Source organism: Phocoena sinus, chromosome 9 (genome assembly GCF_008692025.1).
Source record: "Phocoena sinus isolate mPhoSin1 chromosome 9, mPhoSin1.pri, whole genome shotgun sequence".
In the NCBI taxonomy this organism is placed as follows: Eukaryota; Metazoa; Chordata; class Mammalia; order Artiodactyla; family Phocoenidae; genus Phocoena; species Phocoena sinus.
In genome coordinates, this window is record NC_045771.1 from 83,429,663 (window position 1) to 83,444,119 (window position 14,457).

At 35.3% G+C, this 14,457-nt stretch overlaps 1 protein-coding gene across 4 annotated transcripts in view; it reads right to left on the bottom strand.

Moving 5' to 3' along the window:
• Nucleotides 1-14,457, bottom strand: part of LOC116759529 (platelet glycoprotein 4) — a 54,010-nt gene that overhangs the window by 13,144 nt on the left and 26,409 nt on the right. For all 4 annotated transcript variants that reach the window (XM_032643397.1, XM_032643399.1, XM_032643400.1 and 1 more), the window contains exons 4-7: nucleotides 7,268-7,428; nucleotides 3,022-3,169; nucleotides 2,077-2,256; nucleotides 546-637 (exon numbers count right to left, since the gene is read on the bottom strand). In XM_032643397.1, coding sequence (XP_032499288.1) covers nucleotides 546-637; nucleotides 2,077-2,256; nucleotides 3,022-3,169; nucleotides 7,268-7,428 — 581 coding nt within the window. The remainder of the gene's footprint in view (nucleotides 1-545; nucleotides 638-2,076; nucleotides 2,257-3,021; nucleotides 3,170-7,267; nucleotides 7,429-14,457) is intronic.

Consider the following 14,457-nt stretch of genomic DNA (forward strand, 5'->3'; position numbering starts at 1 on the left):
CTAAGTTATCAATGTAGAAAATATTTCAAGAAAATTTTGAAGGGGAAAGTCATGAAAGTGTTGGCATGGATTCATTAAGCTTCCACCTTTATAGGCACATTTAGTCATGTCCTTGGAATGAACAATTTTTATTTGACATGCTCGGTTAAAATTAAAAAAGCAGAAAGATATATTTTCCTAGTTACTAGATGAGTTAATGTATTGATTTTCTTCCTTTTCATTTGCGGTTATGTAATTGTATGAGTGCACGATAACGCTGGTTATGCAGCAGAGATGGAAGTAGTCCCTTTAGATTTCTTTAGGTAAGAGAACCTATGTATAAAGGTCAACCCTCAGTGGGTCTGACACTCAGCACCTATGCACTAGTGTGACCAGTCGTCACAACTAAAGGGTTAACGCCTGGCAGAACAGGAGTTTCTAGGGCTGAGATACAGGCAGGTCTGTTCCATAGGTTGGTGTCTGTGTATTACCAGTTGTTAAATAAGTTTCTTGCCTGCCTTAGAGTATCCTAGTGACACACACACACACTTTGTGTGAATACTTACTTTTTGCCTTTATATGTGTCGATTATGGCAACTTTGCTTATGTTGTCCTTTCCGCTGAAAACTTTATAAACTCCATCTGCAGTATTGTTGTACTGAAAAGATACGTACAAGAAAAAATTACTGCTACAACAAGCCACATTTTCTAAGTTATAAAATATGTAATTACACATTTCTCAGTGGTTGTTCATAATTTTTTAATATGATTTGAAATATATATATGCAATAAAGTTTTTAAATTTTTGGTCTTTAACATTTTAAAAAGATATAATATAAAAGGTGCCTAGAAATAAGTGCTAGATCCTCAGACAGAAGGAAACAAATAGCAAAGCTGACATCCAACTCTAGCACACTTTTCATAATTAAGCCAGAAAGGCCATCTTAATCACTACTCCTATTTTATTGAGGTGAGGGGATAATGAACAAAACCTATGAGAACAATGACAGATTTCTAGAAGTATTCTCAATGTTATGATCTTTAATAAGATAATAAGTGCTTACAAAATTTAAAGCAGAATTAGCCAAGGAAAGAATTAAGAATATTTGTGTTAAATAATAGTAACTGAATTTATTATCCCTTAAGGCTTTCTATATTCATACTTGATTGATCTATGAACTTGCAATCCTAAAAACCATCTAAAGTAAAATAACAACCATGAACTGGAGAATATAACTAGTACGTCATATAGTGCCAAATGAAATCACCGTCATATTTTCAATGCAATAGTCACCTTGTCCTATTTATAATTCAAAACATTATGCTATAACTAAGTACATAACCAAGTTCACGTTTTTCTTTATCTCCAAACTGCCATTTCATGACATTTGTAGATTCCTAGAAGTTCTTATCAACTAATTCTGTGAAAATATGACATTGCTGACTTATCAAATCTGCTGTGCAATTTCTGGTGACTTTTAAATTTACATTGAAATAAATTTGTAACAGGTCTAGAGAAGGAAGAATGATATGATGAATACAATTAACAAAAATAAAAATATGGTATTAAACTTGATTTTTTTTTTTTTTCGGTACACGAGCCTCACTGTTGTGGCCTCTCCCGTTGTGGAGCACAGGCTCCGGACGCGCAGGCTCAGTGGCCATGGCTCACGGGCCTAGCCGCTCCGCGGCATGTGGGATCTTCCCGGACCGGGGCACGAACCTGTGTCCCCTGCATCAGCAGGCGGACTCTCAACCTACTGCGCCACCAGGGAAGCCCCTAAACTTGATTTTATCAGACAGGAAATCAAAACCAAAAACAGTGTTCAAAGTCTTACCAGCTTATAACCTTATTTGTGACAACTGTATATTTATCTAAGAGTGGAAACTTGATTAAATGTGCTAAATTCAGATAAGTAAATTCTCCCAACTAGGAAAACTAAATCCATGTAGGTAGAGACTTTTAAAAACTTAGAACATGTATTCCCATATCAGAAATAGGGTTAACACACTAAATGATAAAATTATGAATTGTCAGTGCCATTATATTTATCCAACTAAAGTCTAACAGTATCAACATTCATACTTCGTACTCACAGGATAAAACACACCAACTGTAGTGGTAATAGGGTATGGAACCAAACTCAAGAATGGATCCTTATAGCCCCACAATAGTTCTTTCAAAGTTCTCTTTTGAAACATAGAAGATTTTGACTTTTTGATAAGTGAATTGAGTACTCCTTGAATAAATACGTTTGGGTAGAGGTGGGGTGCAGCCTGCAAAAAAAAAATCACCGTTTAAGACACCAATTGTAGTATCAGATTTTAAACAAATAAATGGAAAATACTAGAATTAAGCTTGATAAAAGTTTTCAACTGTATCTTTAAAATGACTGCCAAATCTTGCCAAGACTAAAAGTGTATTTTTTCTTCATCTCTGAATGATTACATTTCTCTGCCTCAGTGTGAGCCACAGGAAGAAGACTGTCAAAGTTAAATCCTACTTTTTAAAAAATAAAAATTTATTTATTTATTTATTTTTGGCTGTGTTGGGTCTTTTTTGCCGCACATGGGCTTTCTCTAGTTGCGGAGAGCGGGGGCTAGTCTTCTTTGCTGTGCGCGGGCTTCTCATTGTGGTGGCTTCTCTTGTTGTGGAGTACGGGCTCTAGGCGCATGGGCTTCAGTAGTTGTGGCTCACGGGCTCAGTAGTTGTGGCGTACGGGCTTAGTTGCTCCGTAGCATGTGGGATCTTCTCTGACCAGGACTCGAACCCGTGTCCCCTGCATTAGCAGGTGGATTATTAACTACTGCGCCACCAGGGAAGTCCTAAATAATACACTTCAAATAGTTTTCTAATTCAGTTGATTATTCTATAATCTTGTTATCTTTCCAAATGAGTGTAATTCAAAATAATGCCGTAAGAACACATTTTCATAAAAATAACAAAATAAATGATATCTAATAGTAGTTCTAATCATGAGATTAATTACAGAGGATTCTAGAGTATTTCAAAACCAGTAATTTCGCTGTTTGTCTACTCACTGCTACAGCCAGATTGAGAACAGTGAAAGTGTCATTTTCGGTTCCAACTGATAGTGAGGGTTCAAAGATGGCACCGTTGGGCTGTAGGAAAGAGACCGTGTGGGTCTCAGAGTCGTGGGTTATATTTTCCTTGGCTAGATAACGAACTCTGAAAAAAAAAAAGTAAATAAAATTTAAAGTAATTGTTGCAAGTGAACATTAAGTCTCAAATGCCGTTCATTCATACAACAAATAATTTTTGAGTGCACAATGTCAGAAATTAGGCTAAACAAGTGGGTTAAAATGATATATAAGCAAATGCTGAGTTTCTAGCAAATCAGAGAAGGCGGGGAGGGGTGGGTGGGGAGGTGTCTTAGAGGTGCAGAGCAGGGGAGAAGGAGTACGTGTTATTATAGGAGTTTACACAGAGTCTGTGGGAAAACACAGAACAGGTACAAACCCAGGCTTGGGATGGTTATGGGGGGATAATGGACAAGACACAATTCCACACAAGTGGTCTGAATGACAAGGAGAAGTTTAGTTAGGTAAAATAGGGTAGAAAATAGCAGGTAGAAGATTAAGGAGTAAGAACATGGTGTAATTTTAGATACGCAAACTTTTCACTATGGTTGGTTTACAGAGTTAGAGTAAGGAGAGTGGTGGAAATAAAGCCACTAAAATAAACAAGATCTCAAACATAAAAGGGTTGTGTCCTGTACTCAGATATTTAGCTTTTCATCCTGAGGGTCGGGAGGAGACAGCAGAGAGGCTGAAGGAGAGGAACAGTAAAAGCACATTTCCATATATTAGAAAGAACGTTCAAAGTACACAGCCTTTCCAGTACTGGCTTTTTCATAATTTCTGGTATTTTAATCAGAATTAAAATAACTAATGGAATATATTTTCCACTTTAGAGACCACTCCCCTCCATCTCTGCCCCATATATTTTATACTTATGAGTTCTAAGCTCCTGGCTCTAAAATCTCTAGGCAAAGTACCAACTACTTTTTAGGAATGTGGTGAAGGGTTATATATGGAAAAAAAATCTTTTGCAAGTATAAGATATTTACTGAGATGCAATAAGGTAGACATTATTCATTGCTCTATCATATATCTGAATGTCTATTATGTGAGGTTCTAATAGTTATCTGTTGTTATCTAACTAAGGTAAAGACTGAAAAAGCATGGGACTGAAATGGAAAAAATAAAACAAACCAAAAACACCTAACCTGATTTCAATCAGGTATAATAAAAATGTAAATTGCTGTAACATAGGTAGTATGTGTGTTCTGTATCCCCAAGCAGTGTCTGGTGCATGGTAAGTTCTCCGTAAATATTTTTGAATGAATAAATTTATTGTTCATATTCTTTAAAAAGAGAATTCACAAAAAATTGAAATAGATTTTATTGCTAATGTAATTTCATCAAGCTTTATTATTTATTCTTCTTGGAGTACTGTAGACATGCAAAGAATATAAAAATCTGGAACATCTCCCTGGAGAGTCTATTACTAGTCAATTACTCTTTTCTATTAGATAAGTGTATATTAAAATTAGATTACATATTAACTTTTAAAATTAAAATACTTTAATTTTCAGGATTATATATATGTATATATATATACATAAAATAATTGAAATAGAAAAATAATTGTGACCCAAATTCTAGTTTACTTAGTTGTACTTACATTGTACCAGTAGATGGCACTGACTAACAGAAAAATCCTTTAAACCGAGGCCTGTGTTTAGAACGTACTTTTAAAAAGAGAACATGAAATCACTAAAGTTTTGTTTAAAAATTAGAATGTATACAGGTTTCAGAAAGTGTTGGTTAATAAGGCCAAAGGGAGGAATTTGCCTCCGATTTTGCTATGTACTCCTGCCAAAACAAAGTAATTAAAAAAAAAAAAAAAAAAGATTGGATCTGAGAATATTCTGAAGGAGTTACCAGGTCTTCACAGAGATGGTGTAGGTTGGAACATATATAATTCAGATCTCTATCCAGGCAATTTTATGCTTTGACCCATGTCACATCTTGTCAAAGTTTCATCAAGCTCACTTTAGCAGCCAAAAGCCAAATAAGCCTGTGGTTTGAGGAGAGACATCCTCCTCCACTTAGAATTTCAACTGAGTTCAGGGTGTAACTGATGGAGAGGCAGGATCACCTCAACACGTGGAAGACTCTCAAACTATTAACTTTTTCGGAAAGGTAAACATCATTTTCCCATCATTTAAGGCATCCAAGCAGACACTAAGGACCGTTTTGTTGACATCATGAGACAAGATGACTTGTAGTTAATCACAAATTCGTTTAACATTGTTATATAAATAGGAGTTTATTGTTTATGTACTTTAGCTGCAAATCCAACTTCTCTTCTCCAGGTAAATCAATTATATCTAACCCACCCCCTTTCATCCCTTCAAGAGCAAGGTTTAAGCCTCTAAGAATAAAATATGTATTAACTGTCAACTATCAAAGCAGGACTAGGGCAGGATTCAATATTATGTTTATGTTTTCCACACCCCAATTAATATCTTTAAAAGTAAAAACATAACCCCTCCAAAACAAACAAAAATTAAAAACTGTGATGAGTTCCCAAATTCTAAGTATTCTCTTTTATCACATGTATTCGGTTCTCTCAGGGTATGATTTTTAATCAGTTATGCTTAGATTCTTACTAGGTCATATGTGAATTCTACATTTTCATAGGTACACATCACAGCTAACAACAGTTTTTGGGCGAAGGTATTCATATAGGCTTTTCATAACAACATAAGAACTATAAGACCATGAAAAAATAAAAATATTTTCCAAGGTGAGGTGTTGTTTTGTTTTGTTTTCTGGGTTTTTTTTTTTTTTTTTTTGTAACAATGAAAACCATGTCTTCTTTGACAGAGCTGTGAATAGTCACAGACCTGTGCCTGGAGACAGGAGACGTGGGGATAATTATTAGGACAGAATAGGCACCAAGGCTCTTGGCAGCTTACGTATCATGTGCTATGGCAGCAGGCCTCACCCTCCCAACTACTGTTATTTCATTATATTTGCGTGTGAGTTGTCAATCTAGAAATATATTAATGCACGGAAAGGAAAGAAATTATATAATCATAGACCATCTGAAACAGATAAGAAAGTAAAACTATGAATTAGAAGAAATCATTACAAATATGAAATTTTGTAATAATACTTGATCATGGCATATGAGTAGTTGTATTATTCTTGAGGAAAAACCACTCGTGTGTATAACAAATGATACAGCAGGACTAGCTATGTTCACATATGGGCACCATAAATATATTCCTAATACCTGGATACGGTTAGTGTTTTTAGCACCTCAATCTCCCCTTTTCCTACTCTGTTAGAAAATACACATAGTCTATAATTTACATAGGAGAAAATGTACACAAATATCTAAGAGTTACCTGTTCCTAGGTTTGTGTGAACATGGACAAATCATTTCACTTACCCTGGTATCACTTTGTTTTTAAATTTACAAAATGAAAAGTCCTGGCTAATTATTTCCCCCTACTTCCAATAGGCTATGATTCTATTCACAAGTATGTTAAGGCATGTAGATAAAGGTGTAGCTTATTCAGTCTCAGTACTGAAGAAAACATAAGAATGAAACTACTGAATAAATACAAACACCCACATGACCTGGAAATTAGTTGGAATAGAAGTCCTTAGCAGGTATTGTAGTTAGGTAGAAACAATTTAATGCTGCGGTTCTCAGAATTGAGTGTGTATTGCAGTCCCCCAGAGTACTTGTAAAACTCATTACTGGGGTCTAAACCAAGTGTCTCTGATTCATTTGGTCCAAGAGAATTTGCATTTCTACTTAGTTCCCAGGAGATGCTGATGTGGCTGGTTCAGGAGCCACCCTTGGAGAACCACTCATATAACCTACACTTTCAATTTTAGGCTTTCAAAGTGCTCTGGTTTTAAAATTGTGATAGATGGTTTTCTATTTAGCATGCATACTTTAGACTTGTTGAAAATATATGCCACAAGTGTAAAACTCCTGTAACTTCCTAAATGTAGGGCAGTTAATTGGTGCCGGTAAATTCATAATAAAATATATGTTTCTTATCATCATTAAATCCTTAGATTAGGCTTTTGTATAGGCAGAAACAGAATATTTCAACGTATGTTAATGGCAAGAAAATAATAAGTACATTTCAATACAATGGCAGTTGTCAAGTGGAAGCTTTTTCAGAAACACATATGGTCAAGGAAAGAATGCCACTTTTTATGGGGACTCGCTCACCTGTACGTGTAAGGACCTCTTTGCTTAACTTTAATTTTGCTGCTGTTAACTGCCACATCCTCTGGATTCTGCACATCAAAGATCCAAAACTGTCTGTAAACTTTTGTGCCTGTTTTAACCCAATTTTTAAAAGCAAGTGTACCTTCTTCAAGGACAGTTTCCTATGAAAAAGAAAACAAGTTTGGGTTATTTCTTTGTAGTAAATATGGGCACTTGTGGGAGTTTAAAACCATTAATGAGTTAGTGAAAGAACCAAACTCAAGTATCTTGTTTGTGAGAACCTCTGCAACCTGCCACAGGTTGCGACAGAAATCTTTTCAACACATTTGATAGCAATCTCTTTTCATCAACCTTTTACAAAGAGAATCAGTGTCTAATATTGCAGACCATGTCTGTCGATTGTAAGGCCAACCATTAGCAAGCTTTAGAGTAACCTTATGGCAACATTGCAACAGCTTATAACACAATTTATTAAGCTAATTTAAAGCTTTTCCAAAAATTTATTACCAGGTTGAATATGAACTTCTCTTCTGCCCTCAGTGAGATGGATTGAAGAGGCAAAACAGAAAAACTGAGAGAAAATTCTAGTGGTATTGGAAGCTTTTTCACTTTCTTCAAAAGTTGGATACTTCAGGGGAAAATCACTTAATATCTTTTAAATTAAGAAAAACACAAATTTGACTTCTCCCCTTCAAAACCCTGCTAAATGAGGCTTTCCCAACTCTCAGTACATTTGCAGAAACCTACTAGTACATGTTTCCAAAAATTACAAGTTTAATTCATTATTATTAGGTTAATACTTTTTTTAAAAAAAGGATGAAATAAGGAAGTTTTCGTGTTATCCTTTTGTGAAATCCATTAAAAATCTTTGATGATCCTTGTAATAAAGATAGACAGATAGGAAAAATACCAGTGACAGAATCAGAAAACCCTACATTAGAAATCTCTCTTGTGCTTCAGGAGTTGGGACTGAGTAGAAAGTCACCGAAGCCCTTGGGTCAATTTCAGTATCCGTAAAACGAGGGAATTATCATAGATGCTCTCCTGGATTCCTTCCAAGGCTTTCACTCTCTGGGCAGGAAGCCTATGAAGCTCTAGTAGCTAACACAGACAAAGGTGACTTTGTAGCAGGCAGTGTTTCCAAGTAAGCACCTTGGGAGGAATGCCCAGGTGTAAAGCTCCAACTTACCTTGCTGCCAGAGGAAGAGGAAGGAAAGTATTTCACACATAATGAGCCTAATAAGACCTAGGAATACAGGGACAATCTGACTTCTTTGTTTCTGTCACCTGGAAGCATCAATTCATAGAATGATGGATCAGGAAAGGACATTGGACATTAGCACATTTTCTAGGAGAGCGTGCTGAGGCTCTGAGAAACCAGGTGTCTGGCTCAAGGGTAACTGAGGCAAATACCTAGAAGAAGAATCATGACGAGGATCCTAGTCTCTGACCCTTAGGCTGGTCCTCTTTTACACCGTGTTTTTACTATTTTTTGTTCCTGTCACCTCTGCACTTAGTTGGTAGAAGTCAAGTTAAGTTTCATATCTTCAGGAAACTTTACTTATTACTTAGTGGAGAGAATAACGGAATTCCTTAGAGAAGAACAGGACATCAGCTAAAATGCCTTTACAAAACCCTGTGATGTTGCAATCATTGCTGTTGCAATGCAATTGGAGCTGCTAAAGCGATGTTAGATCTTCTTACTTTTTAGAAGCAATTGTCCTTGAAAATCTTTTTATTTGCTCCTAAAAAGTCTATTTCCATAGCAAGCTCAAAATTAAGACAAAATTGTGTACAGATAAAGTATTAATGCTATTCTTTTAAATGTAAAGGTGTTTACCCTAAATGATGGGGCTTTTGAAGCTGAAATCTATATGGAAGCTGAAAGCTATGTTAATTTACCCATTTCAAGAGACTTTATGAGGGGAAAACACACACGAACATATACACATACACATAATTACTCTCACCCTATAGAATGTTAAGGACTAATACATATAGTATCAATTGTTTATCATGTACCTCTCAAGGCACATATTTTATTTCAGTTCTTAATGAAAGGAACTCAGTAATGTACTTGGCAGGACAGAAAACTCCCTAACTCTGATGCTTGTGCATTTCATATCAAAAGACATTGTAACTGTATCATGCCTTTCTTCTAACGCCATGAATTACTTTGTCTTATTTGTTGACCTAGAAATTTTTTTTAATGGGGAAATTGAAACACAAAGAGTTGAAATGAATGCATTGAATTACTAGCTTTAGAATTAGGGTCATCTAACCCCATCCAGTTTTTAGAAATAGAAGTGGGTCCTAGAGAAGCAGATGTCTGATTCAATGTTGTATGACAATTTAGTAGTAGATAATGGAGAATCTGGCGTTTCACTCCAATCTTGTGTGGTTTCCGTAACACCATGGTTTGTTCAGAGACACAGAGAAAAATATTGAAGCAGTCACAATAGGAATGAATTTCTTCTGATCCTAACATTATCAAACGTACTAAAAAATTGTAGAGGCCTCTGACTACCAAGGCTAAATATATCATAAGTTCCTGTAAAAGGAGCAAAAGTTTTTATGTTCTTTGTGAATTTAGGAGGCCTTGATTTTTAAGTTGACTTTGGACTCTCTACCCCATTTTGCAGATCTTTTACTAAATTTGAAGTACAAAGGTGATAATTATGTGTACGGAAAAAGTAATATAATTTAACATCCTCTCACTTGGCTAATATGTACATCAGTATCTGTCCCTGACTTTAAGTGTTCAGACTATCCAGTCCTAGTAATGAGTGGATACCAGCCTGATGACTGCCACATGACAGGGTCTCCAGCTGGGTTTAAAGCCACGTACCTTGAAACTTCTATTTTGCTACATTAATTTAAAGGTAGATATATGCATCTGTAATGCCCTCTATCTAGTCACCTGGTCACTTGATTATTGCTGTTACGGGAAAATAGTACTCATCAACTTTAGTGCAACTATTAAAATGCCCTTGATATCTTGCTATGCCTGAAGTATATAGAATACATACGTAGAAAATATATTGTCCCATTTCTCAGGGCTTTTACAGAGTACCAAGAGACGGAATCGTATATAGCAGATCTTTTTTTTTTTTTGGCCACGTCACGTGGCACGCAGATCCCAGTTCCCTGACCAGGAATCAAACCTGCACCCCCTGCAGTGGAAGCGCACAGAGTCCTAACCACTGGACCACTGGGGAAGTCCAAGAGATTTTAATCTATGAGTAGATTTCCTTAGCCTACTCCCAGCCTGACCAAGTATATTGGCTTCTTCACTCAAAGCCTAGAGTGAAGTGGTTAACAATGAAATAGATGCTATGAGTTTGATTCCCAGATTGGTCACATGCTAACCAGTTAAACCTGGGCAGGTTATTTAATTTCTTTGTACCTCAGTTTCCTTATCTGTAAAATAGGGATACTAATAATAACATTAGATTGAACTATATGAAATTAGTATTTTTGAAAGTCAAAATAAGTGGAATATGGTGTAATTAAATATTTATCCTCATAGGTTATTGTAAGAATGAATAAATGTGAGCATCAGAACAGTGTTAGCACATTCAGTAAACATTGACTATTATTATTATACAAATATTCTCCACCCCTTAGAGGGAGAACTCTCATCTCACTTACTTTCCAGATTGCTTTAACTACTTCGTTCATAGGATTCCTGTCTAAACCAGTCATCTGGCAAGAACTCATGTAAAATCCTGTGACACTACTTTTTCTATTTAATCACTTTTCTATTTATTCTCCATCCAGTGAAATCAAAACTTCCCTAAAAAGAAGAAACATACTGAAAAGAGTCTTTGTCCTCTCCACTCACTATTACAATTTGTTCTGTTTAGGACCAGTTACAAGCAGTCTTCCCATGTTCAAAAAATATTCTCCTATGTGTGTACATGATGCATATGTGTGTGTGTGTGTGTGTGTGCTGAGAGAGAGAATGAATTAGAATATTAGTACCAGTTGTGTTGAGAGTCAAAAAGTGGTTTTAGTCTCAGGTTATCAAGCCAACAATTAAACCACAGAATAACATTTGGTGAAATGGATCAGATTTAATGTGTTTCTGAAACTCAGAAATCAGCTGTCAATTATGTAAGTTATGTAAGAACCTAAAATGGGAGATTTTGTATTTGGCATGAAAAGTAAACTATGTTGATATTAAATTGGGCTAGAGGAAGAAAATTACACATGCTGATCTGCTTTTTCTTAAAACATTTTAAAGTGATTTTATTATTGGAGCTAATATGCAAATATATGTGTTTAAAACATGTTATTCTGCTATTTAAATTTATAATTTGTTTTAGGTTATTTCATGTTCTCATATATTATCATTAAATTTAAAACAAATGCTACCATCTTTAACAACCTATACTTCTGGCACATTTTTTTAGCTTTTTAGATACTATAATAATGTAAAAACTATTTTATCATATCTGGAAATGCTCTAAGCATATATTATGAAATTAATATAAATTAATTTTACTATTAAATATGTACTGTTGATTTGAAATTCTACTCGTTTTAATGAACATAAATAATTGTTATTTCAATTTATTTTATCTGGAAGCACTTTTTTGGCTACTGAAGGATCATTCTTTTCAAGAATGGGGGAAGGAAATGATGGTATAATTGAATGATGGTATAATTGAACATTAGTTTTTAATTGGAAATAAAGGTATCTTTAATTTCCTTCTTGGTGTTCTACAGTTAATATCATAGGGAAATTAAATTAAAATTATTTTAAATTGCCTATGTTATATAATATTCACCAAACATGTATCAAGTGACATTAACAGAGTCAAGTGATAAGTTAATCTTTGTAAATGGTGGCAGAACTTTGACCTTTTTCTGAAGTCCTTTGGTAGTTTCTACTCTCCACATTCATGGCAGCTCATGCCATTGACTTTTAGTGTGTCTAGCAAGAGCGCATAAACCCGCTGGGCCCACACAAATCTACTAGGAATCAAAGTCTAAAATACTGGTAAAAAAGTTTCCAGTTATAATGCATAGAAAGCACAAAGTCCCTAAAAAATATCCCTTGGAAATAACAAGAAATACACATATATATACATACACACACACACACATATACACATGAAGTAAAATGTATGGACTAGTTTAGGCCATTTCAAAGGCTGGTGTCCGGTGCCATCTTTTAGAACTGGAAGGTATCACAGAGTCCCAATTCTATATTTAAAAATTAGATAACAACATGATATGATTTTCTGATCTTTTTAAATTAAGCACTTCTTTTTTTTTATGCTGCTTGTATACAGGTAATAACTTTGCCAATTTGCTACTAGTCCGTTAAATAAAGCAAGTAATCTGCAATGAGTTTCAATTGTAGACAAAACTGACCAGTAGTAAAACTTATATATATTTGTAAAATAACAGAATTAACCTAAGTGCTCTGAGTCAGTGGTAAGATACTTGGCTCTCTGGGATTACACATAATTCAAAGATTTGACTTATATTGCATGCCGAACAGATATATATGCCAATCTCATTTAAAAAATAATTTTTTAGGGCTTCCCTGGTGGCGCAGTGGTTGAGAGTCCGCCTGCCGATGCAGGGGACACGGGTTCGTGCCCTGGTCTGGGAAGATCCCACATGCCGCGGAGCGGCTGGGCCCGTGAGCCATGGCCGCTGAGCCTGCGGGTCCGGAGCCTGTGCTCCGCAACGGGAGAGGCCACAGCCGTGAGAGGCCCGTGTACCGCAAAAAAAAAAAAAAAATTAATAATAATAATATTTTTTTAAACTAAATAAAAAAGAAACAGTTTTATTTAAATAAAGAAAAAATCCCAGCATCTTTACATGATTCAAATGGGCAAGATCATCATGGATATATGAACATCTGAGAGCAAACTCAGGCTTAGTCTTAAATGTACCACACAGCCCCTAACCATTGAAGGGATTCTGATGATGTCTTAGTCTGTGGATATTGAGCTGGGTTACAATGTAAACCAAAGATTGCAGATAACCCTCATTTCAAAAACAAGAAGGGAAAACACTCTATTTATTTATTTTATCCCTGCTTTGTTACCCTGCCCTAGTGAAATTATACTTTCAAAGTCATTACTGACCATGTTCTAACCATTATTTCCTTAATTTTCATCTGCCTGAGATCATTTTATTCTTTCCCTGAAAATTGGCTTCCTATTAACTTCCCAAAAAATGCACTCTATTGCTTTCATTGCTTCATATAAAATAATTTTACCCTTTTCTGTTTTTCTCTTCCTACCTACCTCTGAATGCACATATCCTATAGTAATTTCTCTGCCCTTTTGTCTCTATATTCAAATTCTCCTTAAGCAAATCTACTGTTTAGTTTTATCTGTATTCTCTATAATAATGATCAAATCTCTTGAGCTCTGACCTCTGAAATATACACTGATGTTCATATCAAATCGCTTATAAAATGTCTGTTTTTTATTCTTCTAAGGTATACATTTCTATCAATAACAACTGGACGTCTTGCAGTTTGTTCTTTCTACTCCTCTCTCTCCCTGTTTAGTCCCTCTATCCCATTGCATCCCATCACCCATCAGTTCTATGTACTCCACCACACTAAACCAGAGTGCCTTTTGTTACGTGCAGACTGTGCAAAGATCTTTCTAAAGGGAGTCTTAAATTCTCCTTGAAAGTGGTCATGTCCTACGTAGCGCTTCCTGTTTTTGGTCTCCTCACTTTCCAGTACATTCTATTGTAGAATGATAGAGTACAAAACTGTGTAAACCATTTAGTCTCTCCCTTCAGATTGCCTAGGTATGGAAACTAACTCGTCCTCCTTTTGGCTAGGTGAGTTGGCAAGTTGATTTAGGGTCTTGTGACTGTAAAATGGGTAAAATAATAGTACCTTCTCATAGATATTTCTGAAGATTAAATGAATTAGTATATATGCAGCTCTTAGTAGGACTAAATAAATGCTTTATTAGTATATAGTATGGTATATTAGTATGTATGGTATATAGCATATTAGTATATAGTATATTTGATATCAATCTCTGAATGCAGATTTTGTTATATCTAACACCTACCAGAAAACATAAACCATCTACTATTGCCTATCATTTCATTAATTAGTCTTCTAACTGATGTTCAAAGCTTCCTAAATCTTACCCCATGTTATTACTTTTCTAATTGTCTCTCCTGTTAATCCTATATTT